At 40.4% G+C, this 18930-nt stretch overlaps 2 protein-coding genes across 3 annotated transcripts; both read right to left on the minus strand.

The window, feature by feature from the left end:
• Positions 1–1449: 1449 nt before the first annotated feature.
• abhd17ab (abhydrolase domain containing 17A, depalmitoylase b) lies at positions 1450–10345 on the minus strand. Its single transcript, XM_028404687.1, has 5 exons — positions 9575–10345; positions 8836–9206; positions 7345–7539; positions 6364–6543; positions 1450–3944 (listed from the first exon to the last, which is right to left on the minus strand). Exons 2-5 carry the CDS (start codon positions 9198–9200, stop codon positions 3719–3721), a joined length of 966 nt encoding a protein of 321 aa, XP_028260488.1. The 5' UTR covers positions 9201–9206; positions 9575–10345; the 3' UTR covers positions 1450–3718.
• Positions 10346–11145: 800 nt separating this feature from the next.
• LOC114434598 (AN1-type zinc finger protein 5) lies at positions 11146–18762 on the minus strand. Of its 2 annotated transcripts, none has more exons than XM_028403920.1 (6): positions 18612–18762; positions 17292–17491; positions 16797–16908; positions 15959–16086; positions 15747–15854; positions 11146–14762 (listed from the first exon to the last, which is right to left on the minus strand). In XM_028403920.1, exons 2-6 carry the CDS (start codon positions 17449–17451, stop codon positions 14614–14616), a joined length of 657 nt encoding a protein of 218 aa, XP_028259721.1. In that variant the 5' UTR covers positions 17452–17491; positions 18612–18762; the 3' UTR covers positions 11146–14613. The 2 variants fall into 2 exon arrangements, with proteins under 2 accessions (XP_028259721.1, XP_028259720.1); XM_028403919.1 differs by having other exon boundaries at positions 18596–18748.
• Positions 18763–18930: the final 168 nt, after the last annotated feature.

The following is an 18930-nucleotide window of genomic DNA, read 5'->3' on the forward strand; positions in this document are numbered from 1 at the left end:
AAGAAGAGGTAATAATCACTGAGCTCCATCTACCATAATGTAAATACTGAACAGGACAAAAGGTGCTATTTAAAGAACAGTGATGATAAATACAGCAGCCATGCTTTATGTATCCTAAAATAAACAAGCTGCACAGGAAATTTCTTTTATAGTTTTAAAGGTCTCTCTACTTAAATGATGCAAAGACAAACTTCAGTTCTCTGGTAAATGTCATGTCAGCTGATGCTATTTATCTTCCCAGAGCTGATAAAGAGTTACTTGTCACAGTGGTAGCTGTTACAGATTTTGAATGGCAGCCAGCATCACAGTCTTTCTGTGGAGGCTGGTGTCAGGTCACTGAAGTAGGGTGGATAATCAGCAGCACCAATGTGCAGGTTGCCATGTCTTTATCCCTCAGATTGGTGCACAGCGTTTACGTCACTACAGCTCTCGGATCCACAAGTCTTGTTTTTGAGCCTTCTGCTGTCAAGGCCGTGCACATCCACGATCCTTTGATTCATGTCAGCACAAAAGGCTTTCTGTGCTCAGGGCTGTGTAAGAAGTGTGGAAGGGGAGTGTTTGTGTGTGAGGCAGTAGGTCAAGCTGCACTAACTTTGCTGTACGCGCGGGGATGTAGTGCTGCAGCTGCTTTTAATCCGTAAGAGCATTTGAGTGAAACACCAGATTGTTTATGTAGTCCATTGAAAAAGAGCTGGCACAAGTTAAGTGTGTGTGTGTGTGTTCAGGGGGAGGAGGGTGGCTGCAGCTTTGCGATCCATCTGTCTCTGTTTCCCCACAAGTCAACATAGTGGCAGTCAGACAGCAAGGGGAGGCTGGGACAGACCTGAGTCCTTGTACTGGTTTAATTAAAACACATCACTTGAACCTTTGTTGGCACAGAGGATAACGAGCCCATCAACACACAACCGCACAGAAAACAACAGGCAATTAAAAACTCGTTTGCTCATCAGCCAATTATTCACCCGAGCCATTCTTGGATCTTCCTTGTGCAGCCCTGTGAGGCTTTTCACTGCAGACAGGTCTTTATTCACCCAGTGCCAGGACTGCCATGAGTGGAAAATCAGACACTGAAGTAGACACACGTAACACAGATTCCAGCTACACAAAAGCCAAACACTTGTTATCAACTTCTGGTTATATTTTATTAACTTATTCTCTTGGGGGAAAAAAACTGCAAAAACTAAAAAAAAATGTCAGTATAATAAACCAAGGATAAGAGTGTGTGATGATGAAAATTATACCCATGGCTGTGTTACAACAACCCTCAAATAAAAAAAAAGAAAGCCACACATGCCAATAAAAGACGAACAAAAGCTTTTCATGTGTCTGCTTGAAGCTCCTCTGTCACTGTTCTTTCATCACCCCACACACTCTCTGAAGACAACATGGCTTTGCTACTCGTTGAACTCCCACACAAATGATAAAGAACTTGAAAGGGAAAAACACACATACATAACTTGGTTAATTTATAAATATCTGAAAGCTGACATGATATGATCAAACTGTTACTTAGCAAGCTGAAACACTTACACTGAATTTGTATCCAAATGTGTAGCAGGAAATAAAACATTAAGATAGATAAACGAAGAAGTTGAAAGGAGGATTTTCATTTCACTTAAGACACAAAAAGCAGCAGGTGAAGCTTTAAAAGACTTTGGTTCTTTCAGACATAATCAAACACAACAGTCCTTATCTCACACGATGCAACATTCAGTGCCTAGAAATCAAACACAACAACTCAGGTAGGTAAAAACACTTGAGCCATTTTGGTTATAATTTGAACAGATGATGTTTATACTGAGTGCACCATTAACAAAACCACAAAACGGGTTTTATCGTGATGTATAATATAAAACAGGGAAACATCCAGCGGATATGAATCTGGTACCATTCCTAATCAGACATAAACAATTCGCTGTATACTGATTAGTAATATTTCCTTCAAATTATCACAAGATCAGTTTGAAAACAACACCTCACCAGCAGCTAGAAAACAGGCTGTACCACTTGTACTGTAAAGCAACATCAATAGTGTTGTGTTTAAAGTAAGTGAGAATGCATAGCCAGGCGGATATTATAGGCAGTTAATATAAAGTCAGTAAACCAGAGAAGAGATGCTCCTCTATTACTCAACGTCTGTTTGATGTGTTATATGTTTGCTGGACACTATAGCACATAATGGCAGTGGATGGTAGTAAGTCGTTTGTTTCTCAGACTGCTGTTGCTCAAATGTCAGTGTATCAGGAGAACTTCTTACTTTACAATGATGTAAAAAAATATGTTTGTGTGCTTATCTGAAGAATGAGAATGGTTATTTTAATTAACATTAAATATATTAATCCCTAAAAATGAATACTTGTTTTTATTTACCGGCAATCCTATCGCAGTTCCAGAAATAAAGAAAGAGGCTTAAAAACAGGCTGGACTACCAGGGCCTGTTTCATCTTAGTGACGCCTCTCTGTTTCAGACACTGAGAGAAACAAGAACTTTGCTGACAGCTGTGACCTACTGGTGTGAGACAGAAACATGACAGACTCAGACATTCCACAAAATGAGGGGAAATGGAGGTATTTTCCTTGGGAGGCTCTTGAGCTTAACCCACTACCAGGCTACTGCTGGGATATAACAATCACAGGTGTCATCAAAACAGCCTGGTCTGTACCTCAGTTTTAGGATCAAAGTTTGGTTCTTTATTTGGTTAGAAAAAAGATGGATAAACTTGTCATCAGAAATCTTTGCTCGAAGGATCAGAGGATATTTGACTGACAGTACACATCACAAAGAAATGTGGAACACACTGACCCTAAAGAGGTTTACCTGAGCAAAAAGTTCAGTAAAGTAAAGCCTTAAGTAAAGATTCAAAAACTCAAATCCATGTATGTATCATATTCCTTTTTCCCTAGCCACCATCCACACCCAACGTACATACATGATTGAGACACACTATTAGAAACTCTTTCAGTATAATGCAGTCCAATGCTACACCAACCAACAACAAAATAACAACAGAATTTAATCTACACCTGTCAAACAGGATTTACTGTAATGTTTCTATATAGGATTGCTTTTGATTGCAACTACTATAAAGTGGTAATTCAATCATTACCCGTTTCCTATTAAGAGATTAGAAAACCAAAATATTCCCTAAAACATCTCAGGTCATGGAGAGTTCTTCCCATGCTTCGCCTCTGACCTGCTCACTTGGCTTAACAACAGAAAATAAAGTTGCCAACTGCATGAGTGTGCCAGAAAATTAAGAAGCTTCTTGTGTGGACCATGATGTAGTCGACCAACATAATTGCTCATCAGTTTGTTGTTCAGTTAACTATTTTTCATCTAGTCTACAGAAGCCTTGCGGACACTGTCCGTGTTATTGCACAGTATAGGAACACATCTGCTGCCACGTAACACGTAGCAGGTGTACAGTTAGAGTTTCTGCTAAAAAAAACAGCCTTAATGCTGTCTGCACATTCACACACATCTAATTATGAACACACTCCCCCTCTTCTCTGTATCTCATCAACCATGGTCCATTAAAGGCATACTGAGCCCCAGAAATGAAGCACAGCAGTATGTGTAACAATAAACTCCTGGAAGCTGTGGTCAAGCTGAGGGACGGTTAAGATGACGCTTGCACCTTGGACACAGAGAGGTGTGGCTTTAATTGGACCAGGATGAAAATAGTAATTAAGATGATGGCAATGGTGGTAGCGATGGTCAGGCATGTTGTACTGCCAGCTCCTGTCCTATGAAGCGGCGCAGGCGCTCCAGATACTGGCTGTACAGTTCAATGTCGTTGTGTCCTGCTCCCTCCACCCATAGAGGCTCCACAGCCTTGGGGCAACGCTCAAACAGGGCCAGGCCGTGGGAGAAGTCAATCACCTCATCCTCCGTCCCGTGGATGATGAGCACTGGAGAGGTGATCTTAGAGACTTTCTCTATGCTAAAAGGGAAAAATAGAGACAGCTGAGAAATGGACAAAACTCTGAGAAGACTGCATGGGTCAGTTAACACAGCACTCATTTTTAAAGTGTGTGAATCAGGATATAAATGTACTCAGTCTAAAAAAATATGTAAATTATGTTGCTGTGGATTAAGTAATATTTTAATGGATTTTCTGAAGCTTCGCTTTTATCTGTAAAGCAACATCGACATGTTTTGGGCTATAAATGAGATTTTGTTTCACATAAAGCTTAGAAACTAACCTAACATTTTAGTGTTTTTTATATGCCTAACAGTAAAGTGACTGATAAATAATGGGTGAGGATAAAACACATGCAGATTCAAAGGGCTGAAGCGAGGCATCTGAACTTCACTCCTTCAAGCAGCTTCATCAGTTCTAACTGTTTGGTGAGGAAACAATGGATGGAAGCTGCATTGTATACATGTGTATACATGATGTCTGAGTCCACCACCTCTGTTAAAGGAAAGGTTTTTTTCAGCTTAACATAGATGGCTTCCTTGAATTCTCTTTCAAACCATCTGTCCTCTCTGTCTAAAATGTGAACATTTTTGTCCTCAACTGAGCAGCTGAGCCCTGTCCTGTGGAGGTGGCTCTCCTGTGCTGAGCCATTCTTCTGTGGAGTGGTTGTTTAGTTTCACTAATGTACAGATCAGAGCATTCCCCTGTAGTCCCATAGTCGTTAGTCACACCTGACACAGTCAGTCTGACCATCACAGGGAAGTATGGAGACATTTAGAGCTGTTGTTTCACACAGACTCACTCACTGAGGTCCTCCACCACATATAAACCATGTTTCCTCACCGAACAGTTAGAACTGGTGAAGCTGATTGGAGGAGCAGAGAAACGTCTTCAAGAAAACTCTACAAGTCCAGATGCCTTGTTTCAACCCTTTGACTGAAAAAGACCTGGATGACTGAGAATCTTCATCAACAACACATGCAGATGAAGATTGCATCAGAGTGGACCAGCACAGATTTGAACCCAGCGAACTCTACATAAAACAACATGAGTCCTAGAGTTGTTTGTAACAGTAGATAACAATTATGTTGTCAAATAAGTTCTAATGACTACAGTTGTGCAGCATAAGCACAGGCATAAAAACAAAACATATACTCAGGTGTTCCCATCCCAACAGAGAGATATCTAGCACAGAAAACAGGAGAGAAAGATATGAAGGGGGACCAGCTGCCCACTTCTGAACAGGGAGGTTTTCTCAGCTCACTACACACAGAGAGGCATTCCCTGGTTTCCTTCCACCACTGCTTCTCACCCACTTGCACCGTCTGAGACTAGACTCTGTGTTAAATCTGGCATTGGCTGCTACTGACCCTTGTCAGGCTCAGCCACTAAAACCAAAGTGACAACAAGAACAGAAGGGATAGAGGCTCGCTAATAGCAGCACTCTGTGTCCTTAATGTGAGGCCAAAGGAAATGTTTGGTGGCCAAGTTTTAACAATAACATAAAAACTGCACATTACTGCCTACACCCACACTACAACTGCATACAAATGTGTGTAGGAGGTTATAACTGAACAAGAAGCAGTAGAAAAACCTCCATTAGTGTTATACTTATATTTCATACACTCTTGAATAAAGCTCCATTACTCCACTACAACCGTTTCAAAACAATGGGTTCAGTACAGTGACAGCACCCTAATAACAAGGGCAACTGTAAAATTAACATTAGCTGGAACAAATGAATAGCGCAAATATATAATTATATAAATAAATAAATATACAGGAACCTTCTGTAACTTCAGCCATAGCAAAAAAAGTTTATTTGGTTACAGCTGTCATCATCTTGCCTGAATCTGCCGGTTATTGCAGCTGGCCACTCACAAGGTGGGCAGGCAGCTGTGTAAGCCAGCAGCTGGCCACTTGATAAAGCCCCCACCTGTCACTCAAAGAGGTGACAATGCTAATTATGTATAACACTGAGCCTTAGTATACATTTGAACTGATGGGTTGCTGTAAAGTTCAGCCTCTGCAGAAGGAAATCGTTTTTGACGAGATGCTTGATGAAAAAAATAACTGCACACTGCAGAGCGAGATCCTGCAAGATAACACTGGAGTATGATGTCTTAAAGTATTATAGTATTTTGGTGGCAACCACATATTTAGGGAAACAACAGGTTTGTTAACATGCTAGCCAAGAAAAAAAAACACTAAATCTATCATTCAAGTTGCAAATAAAAAGGAGCTGGTCTTTCAGTGCAGATTTTTGGATACTTAGACACTTTCACAAGTGGCTATTATTCTTTTCTGTTGGCAGATTTGTCATTATGTGAAAAAGACAACAAGCAGCCAAACAAACTGCATGTTGCAGTCTGAGTAATCTGTTTTAATGGAAAATGTGATTATTACCAACTGTCAAACATCGTGAGGCTGAGTGACTTACTTGGGGAAAGCATCAAAGCAGTAGGTTTTCTTTGTTTCAGGAAAGGCTACTCTCATTCCAGATGTTAGAGGTGAGTGAAGAACGACGGCAGCACACTCATACCGAGATGCCAGGTCTACAGTGGGGACTGTTCCGATGCTCTGTCCGTACAGGATGATGTTCTCTGGGCTTATGCCATACCTGATTAAAAATGGGAAAAACCTTTCACACTAAGCAAGAGATATGTAACCACAGCGTTCTGAGGATTTTCCTAAGACATTTTAGTCAAATGATAGGCGTTTTGTTTAACTCACCAATTAAGGTGATTAATCAGTTTAATCAAAATTTAAATCTATTTTATGTTGCTCAGCTAATCCTCCTACAATGATCTATCCACAATTAATTGAAGTTACTCTAGAGTTGTTTATATATTCAAAGTAAATTTGACCCTATGAGAAGCATGTTGAGGTTCGCTATCACATTTGGCATTTATGGTAAACATACTGACACAATGGAGGCAAAAAGGACAGCCGAACAATGATCTACTTCACCTAACCTCAAGTCAGTTCTTTGTATTATAATGTCTTCACCAGGCTTCAGCACTGTTTCCACTAATGAGACTCTTTATCACACTGCGGTGTCCTTGAGATACATCACCCCACAGCCTCTCCTCCCCTCATCCATCCATCTTTCTCTCTTTTATTCCCATGGTATCTGTCCCTAGTCTGTTCCACTCTCTTCATCCCAGATCTGTCCTGATCACCTCCTCTGCCAACTTAATTCATCCCTCCTTCACATCCTGGTCCCGATTTAATCATCTTATACTCATCTTCATTTTTCATTTTAGTGCTCCTCAGAGAAGAGTAGGTATTATTATAAATCTACACTTTTAACATGAGTTGAATCAAGTTTAAACGTGCCAAAAAATCTCAGCAGAATACAACACAGTATAATAAATCATCCCTTGAAGGACACATATGGGCCAATTATATCATCACATACCGTGTACGCAGGGCGTGCCAGGCAGCATCTATGTCTGCATAGAGATTCTTCTCTGAGGGCTTGCCAGTGCTCACCCCATAGCCTGAGTAGTCATAGGAGAAGATGTTGCAGTTGATGCGAGTGCCAAGGCCAATGTAGAAACTGCTCATCTGGCCTAGATCAACTGCATTGCCGTGGGAGAACAGCACTGTAAAGCTGAAAGGGATACATATTATAAGGACAGGTTTGTAAACGGGTACAAATGGATTGGTTTGCATTCCTAACATGTACCCTAGATGTAGCAGGACAAACAGCAGTCTACAGACGATAATCAATAACATTGTGCTTCCTACAGTTACATAAGACATGCCCCTGTGTACATTTTACAGCTCAATCACCGTAGGTTTTTAAAAATAAAAACCACATGTTTTCACAGCACCTAGTTTGAAAATTTTATAAATGAAATTTTACTGGACTTTTTTTGTACCTGAAAGACATGTAACAGGATTAACACAACACAACACAACATAACACTGTCCAGTATAACTGACCTTGTAACTCTACACTGAATCAAACCCAAAGCAATCTGTTGCTGAAATAAACATAAAGATGTTACATGGACTGCGGGCCAGTGCGTCTTTGTATAAAACTGCTACGTTTACCACGATGGCCTCATGTCATCTTACCCCATGACAATTTGTACTGAGAAGCAGGGTATCCACTAAACACAGGGTATTCTAGCTCTTGCCTGTTATTCATGAATGCATGTCTGTGCACTCCACAGAGAAATCTGATACCCTTTTTTGCACACTGACTATTTTGAAATTCTCCCTCAGTGGCTTTGTATATGAGCTTCTGCAGCCTGTGGCCTTTCCATTCAGAATGTGCCTAAACAATGGCTATGCAATATCACATTGTGGTTGCATTTATTCTTGTAATACTAGATAGACATTAATACAAGATACATGGACTGTAACACAAGCCTGTCCATTTCTTTTTAATTGATTTAGTAAATTAATCAGCAGCAGCTCAGTGCAGCAAGACAGATGTTAAACTGAAGTTAAATACTTCACGGTTTCATTTTTTGGCCACATGATGTGATCACCTCTGATAAAACCATCAACATCTCACTGACAATAAACTCAGTCACACAAACCCGCAGCAGAGAAAACGTGCATAGGTGAGAACGTTTTCTCCAACTCACTGGAAGCTTATCACTGAAAGACTTATTTCTATGATCATTATCACAAATTACCAAGGAAGGCCAAAGCTTAACTTCCTAAAGACTAAAAGAATCTGTTGGATGCCAGGGGTTCATGGAAGAAGGAAGGAAAACTCTTCAGTCAGCTGAGTTAACAGAGAGACAAGTAAAAGGAAGTAGACTTAGTTGTGCATAAAGGACAAACTACAAAGAAGAGTGTTTAAACGTCTGAGGAAGTCTGATACACTGTCTCTCATTTACTCATTTAAAACACTGACTCAAAATGTTGAGAATCCTTTCAAACTACTCACCGAGCATTAGGAGCACAACGAATGTACATGCAGCCGACTCTGTTCCCTCGGCTTGATCGAGCAAGGAACACCTCCATATTGTCCAGCTCTCTCTGAGAGTACTGAAACTCAGCTCGGTCTGTCAAGTGAAGCTTCCATCTCCCCTCCACAGCCCCAGTTCCTCCACTTCCAGCAACTGATGCACCGCTCCGTGCTCGCAGGCTAGATGTCCCTGTTGTTCCTGGTGCGGGAGGGCCTGCCTCCGGGTCTGGCAGAAAGGTGTACGTGGGCTCTGGGGGAAGAAAGGCGAGCTTGGCTGCAATGCGGCTTGGCCAAGGCGGGCAGCAGAACAGGCAGCAGAGCTCACTGAGAGAGAGGCCATTCATCCTTCACTGTGCAGGAGGAGAACAACAGGATCACTGTGCTAATGAATCCACATGTTGACACAATGAGACAATTACTACAATGTAATGTACGAGGCACTTAGTCTGAGTGTGCCAAGAATGTTGCTAAATATTTTCCTTAGTAAAACCAATCATGCATTGAAAACATCCAGCCCTTTTTTAAAATATTTCATGGTTACAACTACAGGGCAATGTGTTTAAGTTAATAATTAATCTCTCAAACTACAGCAATTAGGACTTTTTCACGAGTTTGGGTAAACCATACTGATCATTTCAGCATATATTTAAACAACAAACACATTGTTTCGACACGTTCCTACATGGCAACACTTTGCAGTTGAAAACAAGAAACCTACCTGTTGAGCTGAAGCCCTTATTGTAAGAAAAAAAGGACTGTGTAGCACCAAATACACACAAAAAAGCCCGGAAGTCTTTCTTCACTTCAGGCAAATTCAAACACAGGATACCGCTGAAGCGCCTTGTCAGCAGAACAGGGGAAAAGTAGTGGAGCCTATGGGCTGACAGGGAAGTGTTATTTACAAACTATCTGCTGTGTTTTCTTTGTGGTATCCGAGGTCCAGAGTTCACCCATTCTGTCCACTTGTAGCGAAACGGCTGAATGACTTCAGAAATGACGTGCTTTTTCCCAAACGTGTCCCGGATAATTAAAAAAATAACAAGATTTGTGTCTGTTCTCAATTTCTCTAACTTATGTTGTCAGCAAGGACGAACGGAGCGCGGTCCTCAACCTGTTTTCAGTCACAATCACACACGGACACCACTGTTCCCTATCAGAGTGATGTATCAAGACAAACAGCAACAAAGTCATATTATCATCTTACAGAGAGAAGCTATTTATCTGCGCGTACCAGCTAGCGCTACGCTGGCTTAAGCTAGCAAGAAGACACAAACACGGCTACTCAGAGAAAACAACGCTAGTTCACGGACATGCGACGTAAAACACTGTTAACACAGACTTTCCATCGTTTTCTTTTGTCCCCGTGAATCCATTCTGGATCGCGCTGGCTTCTCCTCTGACCTTGTAGACAGCGTCTTGTCATTTTAATTAATCCATGTCCGTGCGGTGTTTTCCTACTTCTCCGCTGTTTCACCGCATCCGGAAGCGACAGCTGACAGGATGTGACGTAAGAAGTTTCCATTGGACAATTAAGGGAAACTTGTCATCAGTGTGGGAGACGACGTTGTACAAGATGACATATTTGCACTTAACCGTAAAATTGCACTTTTAGAAAAAAAAAATGAGCTAAGTGCTTATGAATCATCAACTAGTGATAAATAACTGTAGAGGATTACTCACTTATTTGGCACAAAGAAGATCAATGAAAAGTTAAAGTTAATGATTTAGTTTTTTTTTCTAGGGTTTAACCACCAGAAGGCTCAATTTATAAAGATAAACACATTTTAAAATATTTAAGATTCATCTCCCACACTTTCTAGGAACTATTTCCTCAAAGTAAGACATCTAACGCTGGCAATGCTGAATATTTTAATTCGTCCTTTAATTTCAGGTTAAAGGGAGCTAAGTATTAGATGGTGTGTGTAAAGCCTTATTTCTTTTTTAAATAAATGCTAAAGATGGACAAATACATAACCTTTATATAATAAATGATCCTAATCCATGAAAATGTAATTATGACACACAAACTGTAGTCAGTTGGCTGTCATTGGAACTGCTCTTTGAGCATACATGAAGTACATTGTGCACCATTGTGTAGAACCATTTGTGCTTACAGTGTTTTTGTATTCCGAGAACAATATCCTGGTACAAAAGCAGAGTGAGGCCACAGTGTTCATTTGTACTGGTCTAGAGCAGTATATAATTAAACATGACTTTTTAACCTTTTAAATGACCATTTATTTACCACACAACTATTATTATTAAAACAAATAAAACAAAAGACAAGAGTATTTTAAAATAAACTTTGTGATTTTATTGTTTTATACTTACTCTTACACATCATACAATCCTAACTCTTTAAAGAAAAACAAAAAAAACAAAAACAAAATAAAAAGATATCTGGTGGTGTTTCTGGGGGACTGGAGTGCCAAGGGTCAAAGACTACATCTCTGTGAACATTGTAGATTTCTCTTTGAGGTCCCTAAAGCTCATGAAAGACATACTGAATATCTTCATTAGTCCTTTACTTCTGCAGTAAAACTGCAATTTAACAAGATTCATCATAACCTGCAGGTTTATCTTCATCAGTCAAAACCTTTGCATGATGGAAACATTGATTGTGAAAGACTGTGCTGAAGACATCAAAACATCAATGCAACAGAAGAAAATGTATGTGTACTGATAACATCAGGATTATTTAGGTATGGTAGCCCTAATTGCTGGTGTAGAGTCACAAACAGTCAAAACAGAGATGATCCAACTGTCCGAAATCACACGTAAGATCACTGTGCACCTCTGCTCAGAGACAGTCAATATCAGGGCCAATCAAATGATGAATGGCATTATTGTGTGAATTATGGTGGTTTACATTCAAACTGCTCACATTTATCAAAAGAATGTGGGTCAAAAGAGTTGGGGCATTGATATGAGCAGTCAATAGAAAACAGCCATCAATCATGACAACCCCATGATTTATAAAGCTGAACAATCATCCCTTCAGTAAAGACTTTACAGGAGGACCACTAATCTGTAAAGAAAAACTGAGGATTTTGTGTGCAACAATATTTTGTAATCAACCCAGCAAGTGTGAGAATTCTGTATTTAACTATTACCAAACTGCAGAGCAGCACCCACCACAAGTCCCCCTAAATATGACAGCTATTCTTCTTGTCACCATGCAAGATACACTCCTTTCCAAGATACCTGAATTTCAATTTTCCACAAGAGGTGAAACAGAGGAAGAAATCAAATCACAGTTGTTATAGCTGACCAACTTATTTCCAGGTAAAGTCTTGGTGTTGGCGTGCCAAGTCATTTTGCTAGCCATCACCAACGCAAAGACTTTCAACTGGAACTTTGACGAAGGTTAATTTTCCAATCGCAGGATGCAGAACTCAAACTCTCACACTCAGGTCCAACACAATATTCTGTGTCTATAAGGAAAAGGATCATTCACAACCATCACATTCTGCATTGGATAATTTTGAAAACACCCCCCTCTGCAAGTTCCTGCAACTTTTCTACAGCTTTTTAATAAATATTTAATGATCAAGATCAAGCAACACTTAGAGGGAAAGCTTTTAATAATGAAAAGATGAAACCTCAAGAGCCCCTCTATATCTCACAAGGGACCTTTTTAACTTTCAGTAATATCACTATGCTATGAATAGACTTCAGTAACAAGATGAAAGCATTGACTGGCATACTGTGTAATTCAGCAACATTAATTAAGCTTAGAGGGGCTTGTTATCAATTTGACTAGTATTGTAAAAGAGAAGCCATGTGGCCTTAAGGAGATACTTGTGGTAGAGCCTGTTATTAAAAATACTTCAAACATTATATGTAAAAACTTGTAAATAAATGGGAACCAAGATGGGGGACAATGTCAGTGCCAGCTGAGGCACATTCTTTTTTTGGAATAATTATGAAAAGCACTTTAATACAGAGTACTATTCTTCACCTTAATAATCCCCCACCTTTATTACCTGGCAAAAATCTACATTAAGATTATACTATATGAATAGGAGCCATATGGTATTTACATTTGGAAAAAAAACTGTAGAGTCCTGTTAACTTGAACCCCAAGGTTCCAGCCATGCATTGTGCTACTGCTGTGTGGCTTTTTAAACATTCCAGCTTCATTTCGAACTGTGCAGTCACTTACAAAACAGTAACTCATATGCCTGACCGCACACATGCATTTAAGTTTGATCTTCCTAGAAGAAGCTAGCTAGAAGCAGTCTTCGCATTACTGACTCAACTGAATCGGAGCACAATTGTAAAAAGCACAGCACGCGGCTCTGCAGCATTGAAACAATCTTTACTTTAGCTGAGCAGAACGTGTGTCATCACATGGAGAGTTGACTACGACCAAGGTCAGTTTTTATTCAGCATTTGTCAGTGGTCTGCTGGTGGTTAGAAAATATGGAGCTTCACTGTGACTCCACTAAACATAAAAAGTGTATTCAAGGAGAGCACATTGCCGCACCAAAACAGAAAGTCTTGTAATTGTACAAGGCAATATCCTCAGAGAACCCGGCTATATCGCTCAAATATAAATTGCAAATGACCGAGATGCTGAACAAAACTGAGTAGGTGTGGCACGTTAGTTTGTGCTCTTCTGCAAGTGACACACTTTGTTGTGCTTCATATCTAGAGCCAAAATGATGCACATTAACTGCACAATCTTAATTGTAAAGGCTTAACTGGACTCTACTCCATCATGTTAGAAACTGATTTTTTGTAACTTCAAATGGTTATATAATCAAGATGGAATTACTTAAATATATCTGAAAAGGTTAAGAGCAAATCTTAGTGATTTGCCGATACATGCTGCCAATCCTCCAGCACAGACCAACCAAACGATAAAAAATAAATAGAATGCAATCACACAGTTCAAGCTAACTACAATATATTAATATAGATCTTCTGATGTCATACGCTCATTAAAACGGAAAGGAAAAAAAAAAAACACATAATTCAATCACTCAGTAAAGTCAAGTTTCCCTAAGCCTTTCTCTCCCCTGCCTCCCCCTTCCAACAACTTTTCATGCACCCAGTATCCATACAAGTCAATGTATCAAAGTGAGACGTATCTGGAAAATGTTATGACTTTGGAGTTGTGGTGACCCATAGACTAAATGAGCTGGGAAGAATAAAATGCCAATTTGACAAGAAGTTGACATCATTTTTCAGTCTAGGAGAAAACTGTATATTCCAAAGCTCTTAAAAAGGTCTTGCTGATAAAACAAATTACCATGTTAAGTTTTTTTTTCAAACTCACTAGACCCTCTGTGTATTACTGTGTCATTATGCAAGCTTTGACACATTCCTCAACAGCTTATCCCTGTTTAATTTCAATTACCTACAGGGATTGTATAAAAATAAACTCACATGATCCCCCAAACTGAGAAACAAAAAGGGATAAAATCAAATGCCTCCCCTCCCCACGGTAACACAAATGTCCACCAAGCCCCTACAGCTCTCTCCCCGACTCTCAAGCAAATTTGCACACGCACACGCACTTTCATACAAACACTCACATACAGGTTCAGCTGCAGTCACTAGCGGAGAGAGAGAGAGAGGGAGATGCTAGTAAGGGAAGTGTCTGGACTGTGGCTGCGACAACACCACCCCACCCCGCCCGCCTCAGACTACCATGAACAAATGAAGCCATGATATCAGGTGTTTTCATCCAAGTCGCCATTGTTCAGATTCACAAAGTCAGAGAGACTTTTCCTTTTTTGCACTCAGTCCTCATAACTTCTGAATTTTCTCAGCAACCACGATTGGGTTCTCCTTGCGTATGCGGGCAGCAGCTGCACTCCGGTAATCGTAGGGACAGTCGTGTTTGTCAGAGTAACGATGAATGGCACAGAACAGGTTGCCGCAGCGACAGTCAAAACCTTCAGTAAAGAAAAGCAAACACATCAGTCAACAATCATTATACTAATTACTGCAGTTACAGACTTTCTGTTGCACTTCTGAGTAACCAAATATCATATTGGGCACAATACAACAAATGCCAGAATAAAGATCTGTAACTTACTTTTTGACCAGGACCTGCTGGCATTGTTGTAATCAGGTCTATTTCCACATGTATACTCAGGATTTGGAAAGGGTTTGGCATTTTGTGTTTGTCTTAAAAGTGGGAGTCCAGCAGTACACTGCAAAATGCACCACTAACCTGCAGTATGTTGCTCTCTGCAGCAGTGTTTGGTTGTAGAAAACATTTCACAAACCAGGGGCTAGTGGTGACACTTTGTATATGTAGGACACAGGCACTAAAGGTCTTAAATATAGCAATTGATCTTTCACCAATAATTCAAGAAACTCAAATTATCATAATGTTTCAGTAAACCTGAGTGCAGACTTTAACACCAGCTGTAGAAGGTGAGAGAGTTATCAGTTATTAATGCAGACATTTAAAAAAAAAGTCATTGTGTGTAATCAAATAAAGCAGCAGCCTGGGAAGATCACAATTTGAAATTTTTTTGCTAGGAAAAAAACATAGCTGACCATACATATAAAGTCAAAGACTGAAACAACAGTTTTTTGTGTTATCAATGTTAATAATCAGCTGTGGCCCACTGTCATTTACTAACTGAAAACAGTGCCAGCTTGAGAAGAAATGCTCATAGCAACTGTCATTTACTGCCCGTGAAAGCAGTCAGCTTGACACATGCTGACAAGTAACAAAAATGTCTTCAAAGTTGCTGCATTAACACCATCTTCAATTAGAGCTGCAACAACTACATTCCTTGTGTTGTAAACAAATTTCAAATGACAAGGTTACAATTGTCAGGAGAGGTATGAAGAATCCCAGCAAGCAAGATTTATCTAACTCCTAAACCTGTTAGGAATGTGCACGAAATTCCTTCCTCGCTTACCAGTAAGGCCCACTTTCTTCCGGCAAGAAAAGCAGCGGTTCTTTTTCTTGTTTTTATCAGGAGTTTGGTCTCCATCAGACGAAGCCTGTGCAGTTTCCCCCACCGGCTCTGGGGGAGGGGGAAATAAACCATAAATGATTCCACTTTTTTTAAGTATTTGCAGCTACAAAATGGGTCAGATTAGTGTTTTTTTGCCTCTCCACACTCATTACCTGTGTTGTTAGATGTGCCCTCCTCTTCTGCCTCCTCAGCCTCTGCTCGATCAGAGTCTACAGCCCCCGAATCCTGGGAGATGCTCATAGCAGTCATCTGTTGAGTTACTGGGCTGGGAGAGCTGGGGCTAAAAATAACAGCAGTGCCACATGAATACATTTTAGATCACACAGTGATACTATTTACATTTAAACTGTTAAATTGAGTGTTTCATTATTTTTAAATTCATTTCAAAAACGACTACCATGTCAGATATTTGTCAAGCAAATGCTTTAAATTCTACTACTGTGCAGTCACCTCTCTACATTAAAATACCTTAGTTCTGATTTTCCATAAGATCCTATCCAAACTTCAGATTTAAACAGCCCTTTTCTAGTTCAAATACCCACCACACTCACTTTATGATGGCATTAGAAAAATGTATTTTACATAAAGAATAATTTACTGCCATAGCTAGAGCAGACCACACAAAGGCTTTTACAACATGCCTAAAAAACATTACACACAACATTACATTTAAGTTATTAAGGTGAAGCCCTCCAGCAAACATTTGAAACTACAGCCCTACTTGAGTATGAATTCCTTAGAAATGAATGGAGAAATGTGTTTAGACCTCCTACCAGAAGCAGGAGAGTTAATATGTTAATTCTATCACACAGTTTAGTTCAAAATGGAAAATAAAAAAATTAAATTTATTGATTAATGCATGTACTACATACTATTTTTTTTATTCTTATAATTGTATTTATGACTTCACCTTATATATGACATTAAAATGACTAACTGAAAGGTATTTTTTCCATACACTTTGGAACAACACAGAGCTGAGCAAGTTACCTGGTTGTCTGTTCCTCAGGTGGTGTTCCAGCCACCTCTGTACTGGGCTCTGATGTTGTGCTCTCCACGGTCACGCAAGCTGAGCCTGGTGATCCGGCTGGTGATGTAGCAGCTGTACGGGGAAAGGACAGTCTGATACCACAAACAACACAGAACCTGTTGTTCTAGCTCTAAGCAGGGATGACTCTCCACTAGTTTCTGAGGATCTTTCAAGATGACACTCACTGCATGCATTTGTCATGATCAGATGCATTTTGAGTTAATGTGAAACAACAGATGGCAATGGCACTCTCTTGCTTTGTGATGCCACAGTGTAGGCAGCTACTGCTACCTGTTCTCCAACCTCTTTAGGCAAATTCAAGTACCCCCACAACCTGTAGCCTATAGTTTTTGTGAGGCCCCCCACCTTTCAAGCTCCTGTCTTTTTTTTTATTAGCAGATCCATATCCGGCACACCCCTGCTTTTTATAGGTCACATCTCTCCCATCTTCCTACCTTTCTCTCCTGGGGGGCTGGATCGCCCCCCTCCCTGTTGTCTCTGTAGGTGTTCCTTGTAGCAGACCGAGCACATGCCGTTGGTGCGGGGGTTACCATAGAAACCGCATCCCATAGTGCAAAGCATTGGCACCTGCGTCTGATTGGTCTCCTGAGCCATGCTCTGACAGAGGGGGTGAGGGGGATGGGAGAGGATATTCCTGAAAATGGGGTTGTAGAAGTTAGTCAAAATGATTCCCAGTCCCTGTCTGATTACAGAGCTTTTCATTATTTTAGCTAAAAGAGCTTGGAGACTGGCATTGCAGCATGAGAGTAGAACTAAATATGGGTTTCTTTGTGAGGTAAGGGTTTTGGCCCATTGTTGTAGCTGTAATAAACTTTACCAAGCAAAATTGAGTACACCAACATCCAAGTGAGAGTCCAGCTCTACACTTTGAGCAAGATTAGAGCTGGACTGGCGCATTTAAGTCAATCTAAATGATATTTCCAAATAAATGCAATAGAGAAAAACATTTCCTGGCTGTAATGCAAATATATGGGCGCACAACCCTTTCTAAAACTCTCCCTGCAACATGATGACAATCCGCCAGTGTAACAAGCAGAATGGTGTGAATTTGTCACAAAAACATGACGGGGAGCTGTGCATAGAAACGAAAACAAAAAGGACTGAGGCACAATTCCACTGTTAAGGGCAAGTTACGGGCAGCGAAAACATAAGCTAGCTCAGCTGGTTTATGTTTTCTTCAGCCAAACAAGATACTTTCATCACGACAAAGTTAACAAAAAGGAACAAAAGCTTAAGACATTTCTACAAACCACTTTAGAAACGAGACGCAGAGCTTAAGCGATGGCTTGGCAAACGTTATGCTACGTTGCTTATGTTGTAGCTGAGCAACTTCCAGCTTGCTGTCCCCAGCCAGAGTTTGTCCGCAGAAGAAAACAATTGGCGTCCTATGCTTGCATAGCTCAAAGCAAACACTGTATATTAGCAAACAGCCTCGCTGGACGTTTTGTCTGTCTGACACAGCATACCAACGCAAAACAAAGACACATCTTGCTTAGAGTCTTTCCATCGCGATTAAAAATCACAAAAATACAAACTACAACGTCCGTGGCGACATAGTATAAACAAATCTTGGGTTTTCAATCGAATAAACGTTAGCGTTAGCAGGCTAACGTTAGCTGAACTGCTAGCATAACCAGCCAACCCACACCAGTGCGCTTCAGACAGAGTCCTGGCTAGTTTAAAAATCGGCATCACAGTGCCGGAGTTCGTCGCAGCAGTCTAGGATTTCAGAAAATACCTGAAAGTCACGGTACCGGGGGCTGTCGACGGGCCTGGGCTACAGATTTATTCAAGTTGTGTCCACAGCACAGAGCGCGGCCTCCTACCCAGCGTTAGCTCCCGACATTCGAAACAACGACCATGACGTCACCATCAGCATCGATTCAGGCTTCAGTGAGACTGGCAGCAAAGTCCAACACACACACACACACACACACACACACACACACACACACACACACACACACACACACACACACACACGCACACACACACACACACACACACCAAAATAACTCAGATCATCACACTCTTAGTAATGCATTAAAGTGTGAAGAATTTATTGACAGCTCA

Source organism: Parambassis ranga, chromosome 4, assembly GCF_900634625.1.
Source record: "Parambassis ranga chromosome 4, fParRan2.1, whole genome shotgun sequence".
Classification (NCBI taxonomy): domain Eukaryota; kingdom Metazoa; phylum Chordata; class Actinopteri; family Ambassidae; genus Parambassis; species Parambassis ranga.

Excerpts from the sequence above, each read along its gene's own strand:
- abhd17ab (XM_028404687.1), bottom strand. The coding sequence starts at position 9,200 with ATGAATGGCCTCTCTCTCAGTGAGCTCTGCTGCCTGTTCTGCTGCCCG. Across the intron at positions 7,540-8,835 it reads CGTTGTGCTCCTAATGCTCG|CTTTACAGTGCTGTTCTCCC; the intron begins GTGAGTAGTTTG and ends TATCCCTTTCAG. Across the intron at positions 3,945-6,363 it reads TGCTTTGATGCTTTCCCCAA|CATAGAGAAAGTCTCTAAGA; the intron begins GTAAGTCACTCA and ends TTTCCCTTTTAG.
- LOC114434598 (XM_028403920.1), bottom strand. The coding sequence starts at position 17,451 with ATGGCTCAGGAGACCAATCAGACGCAGGTGCCAATGCTTTGCACTATG. Across the intron at positions 16,909-17,291 it reads CAGCCCCCCAGGAGAGAAAG|CTGCTACATCACCAGCCGGA; the intron begins GTAGGAAGATGG and ends TTCCCCGTACAG. Across the intron at positions 14,763-15,746 it reads GAAGAAAGTGGGCCTTACTG|GTTTTGACTGTCGCTGCGGC; the intron begins GTAAGCGAGGAA and ends TCTTTACTGAAG.